This window comes from Pezoporus flaviventris, unplaced genomic scaffold (assembly GCF_033815535.1).
Source record: "Pezoporus flaviventris isolate CSIRO_AGI_PZ_B2104156 unplaced genomic scaffold, CSIRO_AGI_Pfla_v1 ptg000045l, whole genome shotgun sequence".
Lineage (NCBI taxonomy): Eukaryota > Metazoa > Chordata > Aves > Psittaciformes > Psittacidae > Pezoporus > Pezoporus flaviventris.
The window spans coordinates 11,043,446-11,067,625 of NW_026892593.1; the positions used below are offsets into that span (position 1 = coordinate 11,043,446).

The window sequence follows — 24,180 nt, forward strand, 5'->3', positions numbered from 1 at the left end:
ATCAGATAACTGATCTGATTAACCCTTGCTAGCTCTCCTTCCACAATCTGATTCTAGTGACCTGTTAAGGTCAGTAAATTCTATAAAACAAAAAAAAGCAGAAGCTTGATTTCCACAAGAGAAATGCATTGAAGGTACACCAAAATAAACGTCACATGCATCTTTATCACAATTCCATCTTGAGGAAGTGTCATTCTTTGAGAATAAATATCTTGTGATGTTTGGGAAGTGAAAAACTAATCTCAGTAGCCTTGTGCAAATGTCTGCAGAACTTCTTGAAAAGGAAAAATTGCCAGTGTCTTTTTATTGCTGGTTTCAAGAAAATACTTAATTCATTCTGGACTTCTCAGCAATAATTTTCAGCTTCAGTTCAAGCAATATACGCTCAATAACAATGATCTGAATTTGAGGAACAGAATTGCTCAACGAAGAAAATGGGACTGGTTTGTCTTCAGTTAAAAGCTTCTAATTTTTGAATTTAATGTGTTCAGAGAATTTTTTCTGAAACTCAGTAAAACATGTATGATTTCTTGCTTAACCAAGGTCTTGCCATGAGATTTTCAGTAACATCAATAAATACAATAATAACTTACTGCGGTAGAAGAAGAATTGCTTCTGGAACTTTAGTAAACTGATTTTGAGATAATTTCAAACTTGTTAAGCCGGATGACAAGTCAGGTATTGTTTCTAGAGCAGAAAAAGAGGTTAATCCTATTACTTTTCAGAACTGCTTATTTTTAACACTTGAATTTTCTAAAATCAAAGACAGACTAAAAAGGTGAGTCCAACACCTTCTGTATACACAGGTCTTTTTACAAGCTACTGAAGGCAGAATCTGAAACTTTTTTTCTAAGCTGATTTAAAACTAAACTCCCAAAACTAAAGAAGTTTCGAACAGAGTTAAGGTACCGGTTTTTATCACATTACATCATACTATACTTCACCTCACACTGGCATTAAATAATGAAATAATCTTATTTACACTTTGCTGTATTGCCAGTATACATACATTCTCATAATTCACCCAGTGAGTGTTGCATCTTATGCATATCAAAATGACTCCAACGATTCAGCTGTGTTTAATGCAAGGCTAAGAGCTACCTTCTGAAATACTGTTATAGTAATTTAAAAATGGAAGATTCTATCTTAAAGACAAATAAATTCTGAGAGCAATTAGGAACTCCTGCAGTATTATTATAATCTTATTTATGTAATTTGTATTTTTCACAGATAAATTAATTTTGACACCATTTCACAAAATATGCTAAGCCACTGCAACACACGCGGGACAAGCATATGTGGTATTCTCCTTTTCTCCCAAGACTCTGAACGCTGGTGGCTGAGGAATTTTGTGGCTGGGAATGGTTCCTAGAAGGTGGATCCTACTTTCACACTTACCAAGAGCATTCATCCTGGCGTTGAACTGCTCCAGTTTTGTACAGCCCATGAAGACATTCTCAGCAAGGGATGAAATATTGTTCTTACTAATGTTTAAAATTTTCAGTTCTTTCAAGCATATGGGTGAACATAAGCATGAAATTTTGTTTCTGAGAGAATAATAAGAAAAAAAAAAATCCGTGTTTTGTTCAGAAACTATTAGCTGATAAATTAAAGAGTATCGATCTGACAGTGCTATCCTTACACTGGTAAACCACAAATAAGACTTTTGCCTGTATAAAGGCCAATAAGTCAGTAAAAAGCCTGGTAGAGTGGCAACATGCAATTATGTGACTGATACTAAGATTGTTGTAATTCATTTGGACAGCAAATATAAGCATGTACTACAAGGTGTCAGTTCCAGATTACATACTGCGGCTCAATCCCACACAAAGAGGATGGTTGCATTTGCAAGTAATTCTGTTTACTAAAGACGTGTTTGTAAGATTACAGTCACAGATTATCAATCTCAAACAACAACAAAAAAAAATAAACGGAATTCTGTATAGGGGATAGAATGGAGGATGAGCATCAATGCTACGAACAATGTATTCTGAGAAGAACACCACCAGAGAGAGACAAAGACCCTGAAAATACAGAGACAAAAGAACCAAGCAGCACTGTTTTGCAAAGGTAATGTTGCTAATAAAATTCAAAATCAAGCTAATGAAGAGAAGAAATGCAACAGGATTTTGAATTTAAAATACCGCTTTTATATATTTGACTCACATATTTAATACTGCTTCCCTTGGTTACCTACACTGCTATCTTTATACTTTGTGAACTTGTATGTAAGAAACCCATTTAAAATAAATTACCAGAGAAGAATGAGACAGTGTCTGCAGTTTACAGAGCTATCGATAATAGTATTCTTAAGAATAAGGTATAGGTATGAATTATCTCATGAGCAAATTCAATACAAAGTGATGCTAAATGAAACATTATGTATTTTCTCTGCTTCTGCCATTTCATACATATCCATAGCCAACAAAAGCCATTCCATGAGCCACTATAAAAAAAACCAACCCTCTGGTGAATACAAAATAGAATGAAAACTGTGTTCTGTATACCAAAACCCTAGTTGAGGGTACAGAGACAGAGACAGAACTGTGTCTGGAGAGGACGGTGTCTGGAACAGTATGGAGACATATTGCTGAACCCAGGACACAGCAGAAAAATGCTGAACTACAACATTTTTAGTATGTCACTGAAACTGCAATGCCCATCAAGGCCCAATACAGATATTCTCATGTACTTTGTAATGCAACACTGAAAGTTGTAGCAGTTTACACAGTGGGGAGATAATGCCAATTTCACTGCTGAATAAGCAATCCTTTTGGTGCTGTAACAGTCATCTCTGTCACCTGGATGACAAACGCATTACTTGCTATTGTGTTTGTTATGCTACATTCCACTTACTAATGCTACTCACCCTTCTAGCAACAGCTGTTCCAGATTTTCAGCAACATTTGTAAGAAACTCAGGAGTGCACACAAGTTGATTGTATGAAAGATTAAGTTGCTTTAGAGTCGGACATCTGAGGTATGGATCCAAAGCAAAGGAAGGTCCAATGTCATTTCGAGAGATATCAAGATTTGCAATACAATTCATTTTTAGTAAATAAGTGGGAAAAGAAGTAAATCGGTTACTGTGCAAATCCAAGTAAGTCAAGCACTTCAAGTTCTGAAAGAAAAGGATAATTTGTTTTTCAAAAGTGAAAATATGAATTTACAGGTTTTAAATTGATTTATATTTTATACAACTTATTAATTTACTTCTATTTCTCTAACTAGGAAAACCAGCAGAAAATAGCAATCATACCAATGTAAACCACAATATTTCTATTACAGAATAAAACATAAAGCATTCTTCAATATTTATTAGCTCAGATTCATAAAATTTAACAGCAGTAAATTGCCTGCATTTCTCAGTTCCATTTACATTATGTTACTCAATATAACATGTCCTAGAGCACTTCTCCCCAGTAAATGACTTAAAACAGTTCCATGAAAATACTTTTATTTCTAGCTGAATATAAATCTGAATGAAAACTAAGTGAATGTATGAAGCATGCAAAAATATACTCCCATATTCATGGGCAGTACTGTTACGGGTAGTTGTTAGAGACAAACAACTTATAGTAACTAATCTCAACTTGTATTACATAAAATTAGGCATAATTACTTCACACAGTTGTTCTGGAATGTTTGTGAGAGCATTTTGGTGGAGCTCCAGTTTCTCAAGATGTTCCAGATGACTAGTTAAGCAGCTATTCTGGCTAATAGCATCAATATTCTCCAGTTCATTCGATGAAAGATCTAGTGATTTAATATATTCCTTTTCTGAGATCAATGAAGAAAGACTGTCGGATGGTCTTAAATGTGGTGAAATTTTTGAGGTGCTTTCTATTAAAACAAAAACATGGGAAAAATAGCATTATTTCATTTATCACATTATTAAAATTAAAATCAATCAAACTTGGAATCTAAAAATGCAGAAGACAGTGAATGTTTGGATATTGGTAAGATCCAAATCCATGAAAACTTCTATTAAGAGACAGAATTTTGTAAGACAGTAGAGAAGAGATGAACTGCACTGCACAACAGAAGTAACTTTTGAAAGCTAATAAGGGCACTCATGAAATATCATTGTTTAATTCTACATAAATTGTTTGTGAAGCTCAGGAAAAAAAAATCCTAGATATGAGTTATATGTACTCCACTGTAGTATTTACAAAATGTATCTTCTTCTTTGTAAAGAAATACACAATCTGACTAAAATCTTTGCAAGTTATGCTTGTGAGAGAATAAAGGATGCAAAATCTGTTATATATGTTAAACTGTATAGTTTTCTTACTGGAGGATTCATCTGAAGGCAAGAATTTTCTTCTTTGTTTTATTAATGGTTCATAATCAGAGCCAGGTCCCTGGAAAATTACAGAAGAGAAAAAACAGTTATGGACACATACAAATATGGTCACTTTTAATCAGAACTTCCAGGGGGAGCCAAAGAAACTGTACATTTCAACTAAAAATAACAATAGGTCACATCTCTATAAAACTTACTGATCCATTCAATATGAAAGAACAGTAGAGCTGAAGTGTAATGGAAGTAGTGCATTTTTTGGCAACCTAAAATTACATTCACTAGGGAGGGGTGATAGGATAGACCAGGATATTACAAAAAAACCCTTCACTGGGGAAGCAAGTGTCTACAGTTTCCTTTTATAGTCAATGGAAAGACACAAGCTCCTTTCAAAGGAGCGTGACTTTGATTCTACTGATTTGTCCTCTTATGTCTCCTTATAAAATCAGCCTCCATTCATCACAGTAGCACTCTGAATATTAGTTCCACTAAGGTAGTTGAGTCTTTGTGCATAGGCTGACAGTTTTTATATATCCCGTTGAACACCAGACCAAAAATTTGAGCAATTCCCAGGAATGTGTACTTTCTATTGATCATAAATTTTTGATGAAATAAACTCTCATCTATACAGTGATTTGGAGCACAGTAATTGCATATCAATAAAAAGAAATACTAAATGGCAACAGCAGGTCAAGAGCCCATATAGTTACATGACCTTTCCTAACACTTGATTATCAGCAATTTTGCAGTAGGCAACACAGATGGACTTAAAAGAAGCCTGGAAGGAGTAAGGAACTGACTTACCACAGAGTAGGAATGTCGTGGCATAGTAGGAGAACCTCTTTGAAATGCCATTTCCCTACAATATAAGTCAGCAACTGCAATGGAATTTGACTTCTTTTTTGTAAAAAGTGAACCTTCACTTCCTAGTACAAAAAAATAACACAGGAGGACAAATAAGTAAGAAAAATATTTAGAATCATAGAATCATAGAATTGTTCAGGTTGGAAAAAACCTTTAAGATCATTGAATCCAACCACAAACCTAGCACTGCCAAGTCCATCACTAAACCATTTCCCTAAGCAGCATATTTACACATAATTTAAATACTTCCCGGGAGAGCAGCTCAGCTACTTCCTGGGCAGCCTGTTCTAGTACTTGATAACCCTTTCAGTGAAGAAATTTTTCCTAATATCCAATCTGAACTGCCTGTGGTGCAGCTTGAGGCTATTACCTCTTGTCCTATACTGCTTTTTACTTGGGAGAACAGATTGACCCCCACTTCACTGCAACCTCCTTTCAGGTAGTTGTAGAGGGAACATGTCTTCCCTGAGGCTTCTTTTCTCCAAGCTAAACAAGTCCAGTTCCCTCATAAGACTTGTTCCGTAGACCCTTCACCAGCTTCATTGCTCTCCTCTGGACACATTTCAGCACTTCCATGTCATTCTTTTCAGGAGGGGCCCAAAGATGCTTTGTAACACATCTTTGTACTACTGCAGTGTAAATAACATTTTAAAATAGGAAAAAAATGTATTTAAATAGATAAATTTGCACTCCCACATTTATTGAGAATGAAATATCAAATGCCATTCCAACTTTCATGATTTGGGGTTATCTGGACCCAGTTAGTGTTCCTCTTCCTAAAGCTACTTTTAAAACTCTTGTTGGCAAAGCTTGCATTCTTTTCACTATAATTTACATATGACTTAACAGCTTTCCTGTGTGGGACAATATAGTACTTATCAGTATGGTATGTCTGTGCTACAGTCCTACAGAACTTAAAACCAGTGCTGAATGATGTAAAGGAAAGAACAAAACAGAATCAAAACAATTCCTCAGGATTTTCTGATTCCAAAATTCAAATTCTTCATCTGTGATTATTTTAAGTACCCAACAGTTCTAAACCAACAGTGACACCTGAACAAATGAAAGTCATATTGGAAATCAAGGCCACTTACTCTTGCTGTTATGTTACCAATATTATGACAGAAATGCTGTAGGTTTTATAACTAAAGGCAGTCAGATTTCCTGACATGCTTACCAAGAATGATGTTGGACTGAACACACACTTGTCATTTACACTTTCTGATCAATTAGACATCCTTGGAATAGCACTTGTTTCACTTAATTTACTTGCTAACAATATAGTCTTTTATACTGGACTTACTGTACATGCTTAATTTAGAGACAACCTAGCAAACAGGGATTTCTAGACCACAATACACCTGACTTCACGATAAGACAAACTTCACTCTTGAAGCACTTGCTTTTTGCTGTAGACTGTAAAGGCAGCATATAAGAACAGTTCAGAAGCAGACATCAAAACAGTATCTACATTTGGTTGGATGGATTCCAGATTTTCACTCTGCAAATCTGAATGCATGAAGTACTAATTTTAAATATGTAACTGAATAAAATGCTTTAAGATCCTAATTTTTTTTTTTTTCAAGGGAAGTAGTTTATCTCAAGTACAAATAACAACTGATTTTGGCTATGCTCTAGCCATGGTACACTACATTGGGTTTATAAAAAGAAGAAAGAAAAACATTTACCTTCACTATCAATATCATCACTCAAAGGAAAAAGACTGTCCACTAATGGGTCAGAAATGAAATTCCAATCATAGCTTTTATCCACTCCATCTTCAGAGAAGTTTAAATCAGAGGAAGTTCTTGATCTATCCTCTGAGATATTCTTCATCTGGAATTTAAGCACCATTCTTGCTAGTGCAGAACCCGCATCTGTATGTATAAAGAAACAAAAAAATAGCATGCTCTCCAAGAAACACAAATAGCTTTAAAAAAATAGCAGAAATAACTTGATTTATTTTCAAGGTTTGGCAGTCTTTCTATAACCAGCTGAATGCTATGAAGAGATCTTCAACTGAATATCTTGATCTAAAACACTTACATAAGACCATCAAGAAATATTAACATATTTTGTATACCAAAATCTATATATATACTCACTTTGTTTTCTTAATGGAGTAAGTTTATCTGGGAACAAAGGAATGAGCCACGAAGGTTCTAGTCTCCCAATACCAAATCCTCCAAGACATATACTGCTGTTGGTTACATCAAGGCTAAGTTTCTTTAAGAGCAAGCTGATGATTTGACTATCTCCTCTCTTTATGCTGATGGTTAAAGCGCTCCGAATATCCTGCTCTCGAGCACCATTGGCTAATAGCAATTCCACTAATTTAGGATTATTTCCTTTCTCACAGACCTAACAGAGAAAGCGATCAAAAACATTTATGTGAAGCACTCAAACAACAGCTCTGCCTGCATTAAGAGACTTGTCTTAAATTCACATTCATTGTATTTTTATGATCATGTCTTTTTTTTCAATTCCCTGCCCCACAGAGCATATGCCTGCCTATGTTCTTTGGAACATTTTCCCCAAAGTCTTTCCCCAAAATATAACGAATGCCTGAGTTCTGTAATTTCTGCCATGAGTGCAAAAAATTTCCAGGCAAAAATGAATGGTAATTTATATAGTCTGGTTATTCCATGTAGTCTATGGCAACTCCATTTATTTATCTGTTCAGTGGAGAAAAGACACTTGGGGATATTTTGGCATGTCAGGTGGATATCAGATGAACAGGCAACAATGGTGAGACTCATCAAGCCTTGCCTAGTTCTAGGGAGGTCAGGTCCACTGACTTTACTCCTTCCAACCTCACCCTGCAGAGCTACACAGAGCAGTGTTGATTGTGAATATTACAAAAAAAAAAAAAAAAATTATTTTCAGAAATACTTCCACTTACTTCAGTATTTCCACTGTGGTTTGCTAACAGTGATGTGACTGCCTCAGACTCCATGGACTAATGGTTGGTTCTAAACCCAGCTGAGCTTATCAAATCCAGTCAGCTCTGCCAGAAGTGAACACTTCCTAATTCACTTCAGACAGGACTGGTGGGGTTGTCTTGGACCCTTTAAAACTTTGACACTGAAGCAAAATTAAGAAGTGCTCATACACTCCATCTCTCACAAAAATTTTTAAAGGCAGTCATATTTAGCAAGTAGCACTTGTAAGCAGGTGGGAACAGCCTCTCTCTTGGAATGGCTGAATCCAGATGGGATACTTGCCTTTGGCCTTATTTAGGACACCAACGTATTTAAAATAGTTGATGTTCTGGATGTGGCAACTGTCTGGACAGACCATGGAACTGCAGCTAGTGTGACTGCAGGCATTCCAAGATGTTATATTACTATAGTTGTGTTGATAAATATTACGAAATCTAATCAGAACAGTAAAATCAGCACAAAATCTGACTATATTAATGTTTAGGCTCAACACAAAGTAAAAGAAAACCAAATCCACCATTCCAGACAAAGCCATTTTGGGTGAAGTCTTCTTTGCAGGACTAGAACAGAGTGGGACTAAGCACACTGAAACTTATCTTTGCACAGTGCTGCCTGCTGGCCCATCTGTACTTAGCTTCACAGAGCTCGGAAAGATGAATTTGAAATATCAACTCATGGACTGGGCTCTAATGGGCTTGATGCTACCTATGCCTGATTAGTTCAGAAAAACTGACTGGGACTTTGCAAAGCTTGAGCTCTAGTCTTCTGCCTCAAAAATAAGCCAAAGCTAATGTTAAATCAGTACCTAATTGAATCCAGGTTTGCATGTGAACAGGGTAAACAATCAGAAAGCAGGGACTTTAAAGTGAACTTGTACCAGAACTGAACCGGCCTTGTGGGCATATTCTAGGTGTGAGTGAACCTGTGAGTTTCAATAAAGTGAAGGGTGTTTCAATGAACATCAGGTTGAGTCTGTAGTCACTGTGAGTAGCAATGGTTAATACCAAACCAGTCACAGTTAGACTACACTGGGTATTGGTGCAAAGTTCTGCCAAATATGTGTTTACATGAAAAGAGAAAGGAACACAAAAGCACAAATTTTAAAGCAATAAAACTATATATTCCCATATATTACCTGATAGATCAAAGAGTTTGTCTTTGTCTTCTTATTAATATCAGCTCCAAGTAGAAGTAAACATTCAGCCATAATACTATTGTACTCGGTACATGCTTTTTCCAGCATCATATTTTTTAAATCATCATTTTCAGCTATTTTAGCAAAACATTTACAACACAGGCTTTGAAACTGAATGGGAAGACAAACAATCAAAGTTAGGAGAAAAAAAATCACCAAACTTCTTCAACTGTGGAGCTGTCAAAAGAGAGAAGATACCTGTCGATCTCTCTTGTCCGTGAAACACATAGACATCTGATAGAAAATGACTGTGTCAAATGATTCATGTACCAGAAGCTTTGCAAAACAAGGTGACAAGCCAAGAATTGACAGGATTGCATGAAATCCCTAAAAATATAATGAGAAGACTGAAATAAGTACAGTGGTAAAAAGTGTCATTTTAGAACAGGCCATGCAACAAAATCAAATTTCAACCAAAAGATGTGTTTTAATTTTTTGTTTTGTTTTGTTTTTAAACATGCAATAATTCACCAACTGGAGAATATCAGGATAGAAGGCAAAACCACCAGGTGTCTCTGAGTTTATAGTTTCATGCATGTTTAGCTGACTCACTTAAGCAGATATTAACTGATGCTTTGAAAAGCCAAATTATGCACCATAATATCTGGCAACATCCTGCCTGGCAGTGACAAATGCACTCGTGATTTCCTGAAAACGTACAGAGGAAACAATCTCCTCCTAAGGATATGGGATAAAGATGCACCGCCTGTCACAGTGTGTTGCTCTGTAACCCTTGAATGTGAGAAAAACACACAGTCTAAATGCAAAATGCAATAGATGTATCTAAAAACTAAAAAGAAATACAAAATTATCCCACAATTCTACAAGTAGGGTTCTCCTAGAAGGGTGGACTGGGTAAATTAGGGACTCTTAAGACTAAATCCCTTTAGGTAACTTCCTTATTCCATCATACTATTTTGATTTCTCTTTATATTGGTTGCTAAGCTGAACTTGGAAGGGTTGGGGGAAAAACAGCGTAAAGAAGGGAGGCTGGACTTGTGATGTTTTCACGTTGATCTGAAACAGAAATACAGAAACTCTCATAGAAAGCTGATTTCAGAGGCAAGTTCCATTCCGCTAGAAAAGATGAAACTGGCAATAAATGGGGAAAGCTTCTGAAGCAGAAGAAACAGAACTCGCACAAGAGGAGGACTGAACGTGTGCTTGCAGACAGAGTAAGAACTCTCCTCCCATATTCATGGGTACATCCAAAGTCTGAGACAGTATTCCAATAATATCCTTCTTAAATACAGCATTCCTACACCAAGTTTATTGCTAGTGACAGGGCTAGGACTAAGTTATTTTACATTACTTTTCAAAGAAGGGCAATCAATACTATAATGACAGTTAGTTCATTAAATCGTTACAGTTTGACTGAATGATGAACTGAGAAATTTGTTCTAGTTTGCAGACCTCAGGAGTCTTTGATACTAACACCTAAACCTATGGTTATGTATTCTGGATTGAATATATGCCTCCAAGAAAATCATCTCTACGGCAAACATACTGATTAAAAAAGGCTTATACTAAAGTAGTAATGGCAATAAAGGAAGTAACTAAAATAAGGAATTATATTTAAAATACAACTACATTAAAATAATTTCCCAAGTTTTTGCCTTTGACTTTTATCTTTGTACGTAGAAATAACACATACATGCATCTGGATTTCAGTGACCTCTTTAAATCGTCGCAGAGTAGAAACCAGAATTGTTGACAGGACATGCATAGTCGCAATACACAAAGTCTTCCTTGTAATCAAAGAGCGTAGAAGACTCAAACCTAAACACTGTATGTCTAGAAGAAAAAAATACCTATTAATAATGTTGCTTATTCAGTCATTCTCAGTGGAATAAACCCATGACCTAAGTAGTGTTATATTTCTAATATTTGAGAAAATTATTTGGATAAGCTATTACAGGGCCAGGAGTAACTATAGGGTAGATGAACCTGAGGACTGTGCAGTTCTGCAGCCTTTTCTTGCCATGTAGCCTACATCACATTAATACTGAAGAGAGTAATAGATAAGTTATAGTTATAAGTTAATCACCCCTCCTACTATGTCATTCACATACTACTAACATAATACCTTCTTTACCTTGTTCATCTGGATACATCTGTAGGGTGTGAAGTACAGTGTCAGTAGCTCCTTGCTGGGTTAAAATTTCTAGTGCACCAGTGCACTCAGCTACAGAAGCAAGTAGTTTTAATCCACACTTCTGAATGCTAGGATTTCCAATAAACTAATGGAGAAATGAACATAAAATGAGATCAAGGTTTTCTGCTTACAATGGCAACAGAAGAGCTGCTTGTTCTTAAAGCTGTTCTATAAGAAAAAGCAATTTTTCTTAAAGTATGAGAAATTACAGTAGATGTAACAATAAATTACAATAATCACAACTTAAAAAATGTTTATTTTTCAACTATCAGTTTCAGCTGCTCATAACCTCCCTGGATTTTCACCTTTGATTCTGGAAACATTTCCTAGGGAGTTTTGTAATGGAGAGTGGGCTTTTTCCCCCCTCGAAGTTTCAATACAACCATTCACAAGTTCACACCATTTTGCTAGGACAAGGAAAGTGAGAAAAGGAACATAAATGGGGTTCTTTAAGGACCAGCACAACGGATAAACATGGTACTAACTGGAAAAAAAATTAGAAGAAAAAAATATGAAGCAACATACCTATTACCACACCCCATCAAGATTTTCAAAGTTTTAGGTTCAGTTATATAGCAATTCAACAGGTTATTTTTGACAGTTTTTCCCAATTTTCCCCACTTTTAGATGGAGGAAACCTAGATGAGGCCTGGATTTGAAAGTGTGCATAGCTGATACAGTGACTTGTAAGTCTATGAAATTATTTCAGTGGAGTTATGCCCATCTTTCCGCTTATTCCTCCTTTATCTTTTCATTAAAATGTGTTAATTTCTAGCCCTTCTGATTGATAGAAGTAGTAGCGCAAAACACAAACCAACTGGGTCAGAAAGAGCATTCAGGATGCTTGGGGGGAAAAAAAAGTGCCTTGTTTTTATAAATATCATTTAGAATTCCTGTTTAAGGGATCATCTCATACACTCCAAAACAAAAAGTAAGAAACCCCAAACAAGAAATGAAACCCAGGAGTTAAGATTAATTGTATCAAATCAACAGGAAAATCAACGCAGATCTAAAACTTACAGATGATTCACCACTGCAAGTGCAAAACAGTGACATAATCCATTAGAATAAAGCTTTAACTATACCCTGTTCAAAGCATTAAGCACCAACGAATGAGTTCCCTCCAACAGACACTGGCTTTTAATGACTTTTATTGTAAGTGCAAAAGCAGCATCTCCCCCATCTCTGGAAGAACCATTCTGGTGTTCATTCCTTGTATCTGCAACAATGGAAAACAGCCTTCATCAGAGAACAGCTTGAATACTCTCCCTAGTACTAACCCAGTAGTATTAACCCAGTAGAACAAATTGAACACAGAGGGGACTCAGAGGGCATATTTCAGATCCTATGACGTTTTCAGAATGCTGTTGTTACAGATACTGGAGTCCCTCCAGATTTACACTGTAATGTGAGGACATTGTGTTTGAAATGACAATTTCACCATATATTTGCTCACTGCTTACTGTGAAAATGCAGAATCATGCCAAATAATGTTTCCTAATGTATATTGCAAGTTTATTTTTTTTTCCAGTCTATGGCATTTCTTGGTGTTCCTGATACCTGCTTCAGAATGCCTCTTCCTTCTGGATAGGAGACATTACAGAGAAGCTATATATACCAGTTGCCCTTTCTCACTTGGCAGCACATCGTAGGCCAAATTTTACCCACACATGACGTTAAGTGGAAGGTGAGTACAAATAAAACAACAGAGAAAGGTCTTTCACGTTTACCTTTCTAGTAGCTATTAGCATTGCAGTCAAGTGGCACTACAGAAAGTGCCCAGAAATCCATTAGAAGTCACTTCAGCATTCATATTTGTTCCAATTACTATTTCCCCCATGAATTACATTTTATTCCCTAATTAACCTGCAAGTTCCAACAACCAGCTGGCACTCTGATTACACTTCAGAAGGGTCTCATTTCCAGGATACTGGCAAACAAAAAGTGCCTTGCCTACATGTTACACTACATTCATCAAGTCTTAATCTTACTGTTAATAATAAAAAAAATATAAAATATTAGGATTAGAATTCAAATAGAAGGAAACTGAAAACCTGCAGTCAGTTTATGTATTAGGCTAGTTAAGAGTTTCAGAGTTGCTGGTTTTGTAAATGTTCAACTAAAACTGCTAAGAGATACTTGCAAAAAGTTGTTCTGAAAAAAAAATCAGTGCCCATGTCTGTACTATCACACTTAATATCAGAGAGAAAAAAAGCACGATATACAGCAGTAAACTGATAATAAAACTTAAAACTTTCCCTAAATTCTGTGAAAGGTACAGAACTAAAAAAGAACGTATTTCCCCCACTCTAGATTCCCTTTAAAGGTTTGTTTTGGTTTTTTTTTAAAGTAATTTCTAAGCTAGCCAGTTTGGCTTTTCCCTTTCTGTAAAAAAATAGTATGTAACAGTATATTTCATATCTTTAAATCATTGTCTTTTTTTTTTTGATATCAGAGGTCAAATTTTATGTTCCTTTCAAGAGATACTATTACAACAATTGTATTTTGTGGTACAACGGTGTGGATGTCCTAATCACTGTTTGCTCTTAAATGGTTGTAAATACACACAGTGATAGCTCCACATTCATTCCATGAGTTCCTTAGAAGTAATAGACTAACTCTGCACTGATGAAATCAAGGGAAATCCAGCAGTGATAATTTTGGTCTGTTACCTTCAATACCTCAAAAATTTTTCTCCATCTTGTATGTTCCTAAAGGGTTACAGCTGCTCTCTGCTGTTTACATAACACCAGTAAATTTCGTGAAGTTCCATTAAAGGCTGTATCATTAGATAAGAAGGACTAAACCTCAGTTATCTAATTCTATTTTCTGATTTGGTGTATCTTTTTTGGATGACTTACCTGGCATCATAAAGTGTAAAAGGACTCGAAGTGCTTCCAGCTGTACAGAGAGTGATTTTTCATGTTTCCTCATGGCTTTTACAACTTCTGATCCAGCTACTGTCATTATATCCAGATGAGGGAAGCTGAAAATATTGTTCTTAAAATCAATGAAAAGAATGCATTTCTAAATTTCGCATGTATTTCTTTCCTTAACACTGTGGGATAATTCTTTAGAACACTGCAAACCTGGTCTGAGCTACGAAATATATATTCAACTATGGTGGTTTCCTTTGACATGGCAAATGTATTATTTTCATTAATTGTGAGATATTTGGAGAATAAGCAGAAAAATATCAAACATGTTAGGTTCTAATCTTGAAATAAAAAAAAAAACAATCTCAATGTCATCAGCATTCCAAGACCTCTGATTAGTTTTTAAGGTTATTTTATGTTTTCATTTTATAATACTTTTTATTCCCATGAACATGCTTATGGAAGCTTTGAGATTTTCTTTTGTCTAAAATTAAATTATTCATAAAAAATCTGTGACTATATCTTGAATTTGCGATTTTTTTCACAGACAGCTTAGCATATATAAAAGTTTCAAGGAAGGCTGGAAAAACTTGGCAAGACACTTGGAATCACATTCCCACCCTGTATACCAGTATTTATGGGTCACAAGCTTGATTTTCCAGTCACGTTATGAAGCACTTTCAGAAGCCAAGAGAAAAGTAATATTAACACAATGTTCTTTTAATTATCACAGCTAATATTGTGGGAAATTTCTTAGCTCTGAAATTCAGGGTGGCTAAGAGGAGGGGAGACCACCTAGCAATAGTCTATTCCAACCTCACTGCTCAGTAACCACGAAGGGAAGCACATACAGATCCCCACGCATATCCACCTGGCGTCTGGCTGTAGGGATTACAAAATCCAATGGCTTGAACAGGTCTGTCAGCCTGTGGTCAATTTTAATATCAACGAAACAAACCTTTACTTTGGAAGTGGTCATGTGTTTTTAAGTATACTACCTTCCTTCAAAAACATGATTCAGAATTCTGCAGGCACTTTCAGCCACTTCAGGAGAATATGGATGTTTCCTCATTATATCCAAAATATTCATATGTATGCCTTTCGCCAGAAGTGTCTTCCTAATAGTTACTACAACACAAAAATGCAAGCATCATATAAGTAAATCTCCCCCACTTTATGTGTAGTTCTAAAAAACAACAGAACTGCTAACTTTTTTCCTCCTTTTGATTTTTTTGCCCCACCAACCACACATGTTCTATAAGTACATATCAGAATGGGAAACAGCTTGAGCTGAAGCTGACTTCTGTTTCCATAGCTTAATCAAAAGCATAATAATTCCCGAATGTCTAGCAAGTTTAAGTACATCTACTATACTTACTTACATAAAGTTAAGGGAAGAAGAATGTACAGCTTTACTTCTAGGTTCAAAAATGTTTATTCTTACAAAACTTTTCCTCTTAACTGCACTCTGCAATCATGTAGGAAAGGGGCCTATAAGGATGCTCGGGAGGGACTCTTTATTAGGGACTGTAGTGATAGGACAAGGGGTAACAGGTTCAAACTTAAACAGGGGAAGTTCAAACTGGACATAAGGAGGAAGTTATTTACTGTTAGGGTGGTGGAGCACTGGAATGGGTTGCCCAGGGAAGTTGTGAATGCTCCATCCCTCACAGTGTTCAAGGCTAGGTTGGACAGAGCCTTGGGTGCCATGGTTTAGTGTGAGGTGTCCCTGCCCCTGGCAGGGAGGTTGGAACTAGATGATCTTAAGGTCCTTTCCAACCCTAGCTATGATATGATTCTATGATTCTATGAAAGCTAGAATTCAAAGCTGTGAAAAACCTTCTAGCTTCAAATATAATGCTTCAAAAATTAAATTTATTAACTCAATTTACTGTTAAGTCTTTTTTTTTAAAAATTAAATACCCCAGCACGTGTTGTAGCTATAACTGTAACTAATACAGCTTAGAACATTATAAAAGTATTCTACATTATCATGGTAAATACTACCAATTATTGACATTCCCAGGTCAATGTATATACTTCAAACTGCTAATACAAGCAAATCTGGTGCCAGAGGGTTTTACTATGCTGCTTTATGTTTAAGAGAAAATGTAGTGACAGGACAAGGGGGAAGGGCTTTAAACTGAAAGAGGGTAGATTTAGATTAGATATTGGGAAGAAATTCTTCACTATGAGGGTGGTGAGGCCCTCATATTCGTTGCCCAGAGAAGCTGTGGCTGCCTGTACCTGGCAGTGTTCAAGGCCAGGATGGACAGGGCTTACAGCAATCTGCTCTAGTGGAAGGGCCCCACGGCAGCAGGTTTGGAATTAGATAATCTTTATGGTCCTTTCTAACCCAAACAATTCTACAGTTCTATGTTTCTCATTTCTGATATAAGCACATTCATCTATGAGAAAAAAAAGAAAAGGAAAGAAAAAAAGACAAAAATTTGCTTTAGATTTCCAAAGGGAATCACTTGCCAGTAACATTTGACAAAAGTACCTCATATAGTATACTATAACAGTATGCACACATTTATGAGATCTATTTCTCAACAAACACATATTTATCTCATAAATAACTACAAAATCTTTTCATTGTGAGGTTTCATGTACGGGGATGGCTCAGTAACCTAGTGATAAAACAATGCCTTCTCACCTAGAGAACAGTAATTAACCGCTAGTCTTTTTCTTCCTATCTAGCCAGTGGTTTTCAATGTGCAGTCTACAAACCACTTGAGGTCCATAACCATTTCAAAGGGTTCTGGGAAAGGTATCTAATAAAAACAGGCCAACTGTCAGTAGGCTTAAATACTCTACCCAGGGGTCCACATCTCCACTGAAAAATTTTGAAGGGGTCTGCAAACTGGAACAAGAAACCACGTTAAGGACACAATTGGGGCTAAAGCAATCTTGAAAACTGTTACGCACATGCTTAACTTTCTATGCACAATTTGATTCACTGAAGTCAACAGGACTGCTCAAATCCCCTGTGTTAAGCAAGAAAATGGTATTTGTCAGGCTGTAATCCTTATTCATGTGATTTTCAACAAATGCTGCTCTTGAAATTCAAATACATGGTATTTATTCAAGCATACAAAGAGAACACACTCTTTCAGGTCTCCTGCTCCAAAGAACTGCAATTGCAACACAAAAACTCGCAAACAGCTCTTTATTTCCACAGACTTTCTTTGATACTAGCCAACAATAGCTTTTTCAACTCAAGGAATGAACTTCCTACTAAAAACAACTGCGTAATATTCTAAGCACAGGGAATACTGCATTCATAAAACTAATCATAAATACTATTCATAAATAGTATTTAAATATTACAGCAATAACTTTCTGCTGAATTAGAAAGTAAAGGTAATTAAATTCTCTTACCATTTTGTTGTGATAAAATGGCCAAGGTACTAGCAGCTGCCTGAAACACTTCCTTTGAAGAGGAGTGCATCAGCATGGAAAGCATCACCGCTCTGTCTATTGGGAACCTTTCACAGAGAGAAACAAATCACTGCACATTGACAATATTACAGCGGTTATTTTCTAACTGCAGTTTAGCTTCCTAAGAAAGTATTAAGTGACATTATTAAATTTTCAGTGATTGTACTCAGCTTCTAATATGCTTCTAGAGCAAGAGCTGACAGAAAGCCCTTTGCAAACTGTGCATGTTAGCCTACTCTGAATCATGTTTTCCAAGAGACTTGGGGTCGAGAATGCAGTACACAACAGGGTCACTAAAATCCAAATGAGTAAAATTCTAAGCAACTCTGAGAAACAGTTTAGGTAAAATAGAAGTCTGTGTCTTATCCATGCTTAGATTCTCCCTGATGAGGCAGCACCCCCTTTACTATGCTCTGCTGGTTTGTTGGAAAATGAGCACTGCTTTTCCATATTCCTTATGTACTAGATATCTCAATCTTCTCTATTTTCTTACAATCGTTAATCCTCCCCATCATTGTTGCAACTGAAGAAGAAATTCCTTGCGAGCTGTAAAGATTAGTTCTATTAGACTGTGTTCTGACCCTTTGTTAAGACACCAGCAACTTTGCTTGAGTCAAGGTTAGCACACTTTTCAAGAAAGAAACATTCCCAAGTGTTGTTGATCACCATTAATTCCATCATACATCAGGAAACAAGAAAGAAAATAAAAATAATTGAAACATGAGACCCCACATGGCCTAATAGTAGGCTTTCGTTTTTTCCATTTGCCAAATTATAGTTCAAGATATCAACACTGACTGATTATCTCCATCTCCAATCTTCTCATGAAGGTTGCGTTGATACAGAAACAGATTTTTCAAAGCCCAGCATGCGGCCTCCTAAATATAAACCAGAGGAGACAAAAGGATTAAGAAAATATCCCTTTAAAATATCAAAAATATATAGAAAAAAATTAAAAGGTTTGACTGTTTTTCAGTCCATGACAATGGTACAAGATTCTTTACATAGAAATACAGTAAGACGTGGACTGTCACAGTCTTTCTAGCTGGGATAGGATTGAGTTACAAACATGTGCCATATTATTATTATTTGATTTGCATTTTGATATCTATTTTAGGCAGAGATGAATTCTTTGGTTGATGGGCCTGTGTTTTGCTACTGCATATAGGGGAGCTACATAAACAACAAACTTCGGGTGGCCAAAGTTGCAGGTAACAAACCTCATTGTAACTACACGCATTTAGTCCACAGGAGTAACTGAAACCAGCTGAGGTGAAGAAAGGTGAGAAAGGCAAGGAAGGTATGATTTACTTTAAATCTAATCCAGTCCTTACAACCTTGTTTTACCGAGGACATACAGAAGAAAGTGAAGTTACCAAACTTTTTATTTAATGTGTAATGCAGTCTTTCCATACCCCCATCATCCTGAAATTCTCACCAGCACATCTGTGTTTTTTCGGTGCAGTTCTAATGCTCTGTAACATGCTTCCAACCAGCATAATTTTTCTTCTTCCTCCTCTTCTTTTCTTTCCTCTAAGTCTCGGTTTAAGAATATTGTTTCAGCTGAAATATAAATTATCTACAATAAACTCTTATTGTGAAAACAAAACATTTATGTCTTAACTCAGCTCACGCTGCCTGTGCGTGAAATTCAGCAGGAGGATCAGTCTCTTCTGGGATGGGAGAAGTCTTTTGACACAAACTCTATGACAGATTCGAAAAATGTCTTTTAGATTATAAAGGGACTAAAAACTTTAATTATGCTGTAGTGGATTAGATACATAGAGGTCAGTCAATGCTCAGCCTCTGAAAAGACCTGCATATCCTATTTTTTGTTGTGTATTTACATAAAGAATACCATGACATAAAATGTAACTGCGATTCATTTTTGTATGTAACCACTTATCATAGAGCCATTTACACTCTGAAAGTGCCATTAAAAAATGAAATTCAAATTGCAGAGAGATACCTGGCCCCACAGTGTGCAACAGAATTTCAAAGAAATCATTTAATACCTGCAATTTTTCAGCATTTAAGAGAAAAAAAAAAGTAAAAAAAGTATCAACACTGACCATAATGTCTGAGGCTTCCTGGAGTTGTACTGACTTCTAATCTTTGCTATTCTACTGACTTATGTATTGGAACAATTACTCAAAGACAAAGAGGATCAAATCCCTAGCTTTTTGCCACTAGCTAATCAACTTCTGTTTCAAAATAATATCTGGAGTGTACACAAGGAAAAGTTTAAATCTTTTAATTGATTTCAGGACTCAAGTACAAGCACTGATTTGGTGTTATCAACTGCCACAGTATGGTGATTACTGTCATAAACGGCAAACACAGAATCAAATTAGTGTTATCTAGAGATTTTATGTTAAGTAGGGATTATCCAATATTTGCCTATGAAAAAACAGATTGCTTTGTTAAGACCTGTCAACATAACTTACAAGCTCTGAACACTGTGAAGATGTCGGGCATACGATATGAACACAGCCACGTCATAGTAAACCAACAAACTCTAAGCATGTAGAAAATCCAGCTCTCTGAAAACTACCCTGCTTGAGGCCTTCATGTTAAAGAAATAGAGTTCAAAATGATTATAGGAAACTACCAGTATAAAAAAAAAAAAAACAAAAAACCAAGTGGACAGATAAATAAAATTATTTATGTGTTTAGGAAGAGATTTACTCACTCAGAAGAGCTAAACAACTGAGAGCTGCAGCTTGTAACTTTGCATTTTCAGGATACGTTTTAACAGCCTTCACAATGACTTCTGGAACCTTATGTAATACCAGGATATTGAAAAAATTTTCTGAAAATACATAAGATGTAAATGAATATAAACACATATCTAGAGCTTTGCATGCCTTTAATGTAACTTTCTCAGCACACAATGCTGAAATTTTGTAGCAAACATTAGATTTCTTATTGCAGGCCTTTACATAACAATGTTTTATTTGTGCAGAAAGAGGCCAAGAATAAAAAGCACTGGGATCTAAATTCTTTGTGGTTTTTTTTTGTTTTACAACAGGCTTAGGTTGAATGCAAAATGAAGTGCGAATTGTCATCAAAATAGGAAAAATATAGTCAGTGTATCACTTACAGGCTTCCTGCCAAGAAGCAAACGCTTCCTGGTCTTGAATTTCTGCAATAATTTGTTTTATCCTATCAAACAAGTGGTTTAACTGTGATTTATTCTCTGGTTTTGTCCTCCTCATTAAATAGACCAAGGTCAGCATTACAAATACAGAATATATATATATTCTGAAATAGTAGAAAGAGCTACCCTTTAATGATAAATGCATTCAAAGCCTAATTTTTATTATAGGCTGTACAGTATTTTATAACATAGGTTGAATATAAAGAATTTTGCAAAAAGCAAGCAAATGAAAATAACTTTCCAATTAGTTGTAAAAACAAGTAGCACGCACAAAATAATACAGCAACACTCACTTTGTAAAATAGTTCAATAGCTATGGTTTCTATTTTGATATTTGGTTTTAATTCTTGATTAGTAAAAATGAAAATCATACTAGCAGTGTAAAAGGTTGAATTCAAATCTGTATCAGTGTTTCTCAAACCCTTCAGATGAGGTACGAAATTAAAAATTCTCCCATATTTGAGCATCAAAAATATAACTACATACAGAAGAAAAGCTAACCTAATTTATTTCCCTCTGTTCTGGTCCTGAGTCCTATAGGCACTGACTAGCTTCAGTTTTTCACAAGAAGATAAGTAACTCTCCTAGTATTTTATGATTTGGTTCAATTAGACCAAGTTAATAGAATGCTCAACATCAGACTTTAAGCCAAGTCCTTTCCAGACTAATCATTCTAAAACTCTGGCCTTAACACTTATTACAAGTGTGACTGGAAAGAGTATTTTTCTTCTAACCCTGCCTGTAGTAGTGTGGTCATGTTATATCAGCATTTCTGTTTCTTGCCATATTTTAATGGGAATGTTTTTGTTTAATTCTTCATTAGAATGTGTAAATATGTTACAAAATTGATAGTCTTAGACTATGTGATGAGTAACTATACTGGACTTGTGGCTGGCAAAAAAGGTATCAGTCAGTTAAATTTTGATCAAAGTCAAGTCAGAATGGTCATTACCAGATTAGCAAGAACACATGACAGTGATTTTGGAACCCAGTAGATCCTGACTTTACCATTTCACTGCCAGTTAACATGGGTTTAAAAGACAGTGTCTATCAGAATAATTTGAGAAGCCACACTGGCTATATGGATATCTTCTAGATTATTTCCAAGAGCACCTAGCAATTTCACATCTGCTGCGCACACCTCTTCCCATAACTCTCCTGAAGTGGCTTTTTATTAAGATGAAAGACATTCGTTATGCTGAAAGAAGAATTGGATCTTGTGGCTGCTTTACTGCCACCATTGGTCATGTTCGTCAGCATACATGACAAACATGTGACTGACACCAGGCTCCACATAAGTTGCACTTAGGGCAAGATCAAGGCATGTCAACATGTTGCTGCATCCCCACAAGTGCTCGCTTTCTCTGCCTATCTGCATTTAGTCTAGCACAGGAAACCATTCAAAGGTAACATTGCCTCTCGCCAAAAACCTGCAAATCCCCCCTCAGTGACCATCATATTTTCTTGAAATTTTTTGTTTGGCTTTCTGAAGGGGAACTGGAAGCTGCTCTGGGATGCAGTCTAGTTTGATCTGTATTTTCTACAATATCTGCATGAAGAAGTGGAAAGAGATGGTAAAAGGATGACCTAAGGGGAGTTATGCACTGGCACCAACATCTGCAGTGGCTTCAGGCCACCACCTGCAAAAATTGGGAAATTCAACTCATGAGAAAGACCTTGGCTAAGTCCTTGATGAAGAAGAATCTGGCATGAAGTGGCAAATCCTCAGGCATCTACTCAGTGTTTTTGTATGCAGCAGGGGGAAAAACATGTATTTTCATTTGAACATCCTATTTTGCCATCCTTGGCAACTGCTCAGATCAGCTTATTATAGTACCAAGAGAGAGTAGAGAGCTTCTAGAAGGTACAATAAATCCCTTTCTGACACTGCCATCATTTCTCTTGATGTGACACTAGCTCGTGTAAGCCCAGACAACCAAAGTACTTTTGCCCAAGCCAAAGGAAGTCCAGGGACCAGGGGTTCTTTCACTGCTGCAGCACATGAGACCCCAAGACAGGCACCATAGCTGGGTAGCAATGCAGCATATGTCTCCGAAGGTAAATGCACTGTAAGGAGGAAAACCACAGTCTCCCAAGAATACCTCCCAGGTAGTTCTGCAGGACCAGTTGTCTTTCACACACTCAGTGTTGCCACTTCAAAAAAAGAAATTTAGAAGGAATTTTCTTCCCTTATATAGTAACTTTAAACAGAATGGGGTCTACTGATCTCCCTATTCTCATATTTTGCTTCTCCCATTCTTTTGTCTCACTTTTTTTCCCATCTTGTGTTTCACCCATTCTTTGTCTCACTTTTTTTACCCTGGTCAGGTCTTTTATGGCAGCTTCTGGCATTGTTACTAATGTTTAACACAAAAAGATACCATATTGACTGTGGCCAGCTACCTCAGTATGTTTACATCATTAGAGACAAAGAGCTGCTTACCTCTCTGAGGACTAGCTGGAATAGCAGTACTCATGGCCTGTAATGCTTGCTGTCAGTTAACTCCAACTCTTACACAGTCACAGTAAGCTGACTATAAACAACTTTGTGAACTTACCCAAGGTAAGCTTATGCAACAAACAGCAACTCACTTCCTGAACTGTTTCACTATCAGGGAAACTTTTCATCATTTCCACTACAACATTGTAGCAGCGAACATTTCCAGACATGAGCACTTCAACATTGCTGCCTAAAGAATGAAACAGAAACAAAAATTGTTTAAGAAAAAAACCCCTCATGTTGACTGGATTCTAATTCAGACTTCACTTAATCTATTTAGAAAACTGGGCCTATGTTTCAGCTTCTGCTTTGTAACTTGAGAGAAAAGTGGCATTTGTTTTTTTCTTGGTATTGCCATAGAAGACTTTAATGACTACCAACACTTAGAAATAATTCATGAAGTTCACAGTCTTATATTACCACTCATTAATATGTTCCATTCGATACCAGGCCATGTAACAGAAACCTCCCCAGAACATTCTTATGTAACTGTTTTCTTAAAACAGAACAAATTGTCTCACAAATATTAATTTAATCTTGTAAATGGTGCTTATAACGTGATTGTGATCAGGTAAACATTTTATAGTATTTCTGTAATATTCCTGTGGAGATATAATTAAGAAATAATTTACCTTTTTTAATAAATGTAATTTGTTTGATTCAATCCTGTTCAACCCAAACCATTACTCTATGACTCTATGATTCTATGCTTTCCTAAGTTTTCCTTCTTTTTTTTTTTACA

General features: G+C 36.1%; 1 protein-coding gene across 2 annotated transcripts in view; it reads right to left on the minus strand.

Annotated features, from left to right (window-relative positions):
• Nucleotides 1–24,180, minus strand: part of LRRK2 (leucine rich repeat kinase 2) — a 70,471-nt gene that overhangs the window by 30,360 nt on the left and 15,931 nt on the right. The window contains exons 7-26 of one of the 2 annotated variants that reach the window (XM_061467449.1): nt 23,497–23,628; nt 20,471–20,590; nt 19,217–19,341; nt 18,577–18,656; nt 17,719–17,825; nt 15,333–15,462; nt 14,320–14,444; nt 12,544–12,677; nt 11,399–11,543; nt 10,958–11,097; nt 9,502–9,630; nt 9,244–9,414; nt 7,272–7,527; nt 6,855–7,043; nt 5,107–5,228; nt 4,294–4,363; nt 3,622–3,842; nt 2,870–3,120; nt 1,399–1,547; nt 594–687 (exon numbers count right to left, since the gene is read on the minus strand). In XM_061467449.1, coding sequence (XP_061323433.1) covers nt 594–687; nt 1,399–1,547; nt 2,870–3,120; nt 3,622–3,842; nt 4,294–4,363; nt 5,107–5,228; nt 6,855–7,043; nt 7,272–7,527; nt 9,244–9,414; nt 9,502–9,630; nt 10,958–11,097; nt 11,399–11,543; nt 12,544–12,677; nt 14,320–14,444; nt 15,333–15,462; nt 17,719–17,825; nt 18,577–18,656; nt 19,217–19,341; nt 20,471–20,590; nt 23,497–23,628 — 2,890 coding nt within the window. Of the gene's footprint in view, nt 1–593; nt 688–1,398; nt 1,548–2,869; nt 3,121–3,621; nt 3,843–4,293; nt 4,364–5,106; nt 5,229–6,854; nt 7,044–7,271; nt 7,528–9,243; nt 9,415–9,501; nt 9,631–10,957; nt 11,098–11,398; nt 11,544–12,543; nt 12,678–14,319; nt 14,445–15,332; nt 15,463–17,718; nt 18,552–18,576; nt 18,657–19,216; nt 19,342–20,470; nt 20,591–23,496; nt 23,629–24,180 lie in introns of those variants that run through there. The other variant, XM_061467450.1, reaches the window with a different exon arrangement.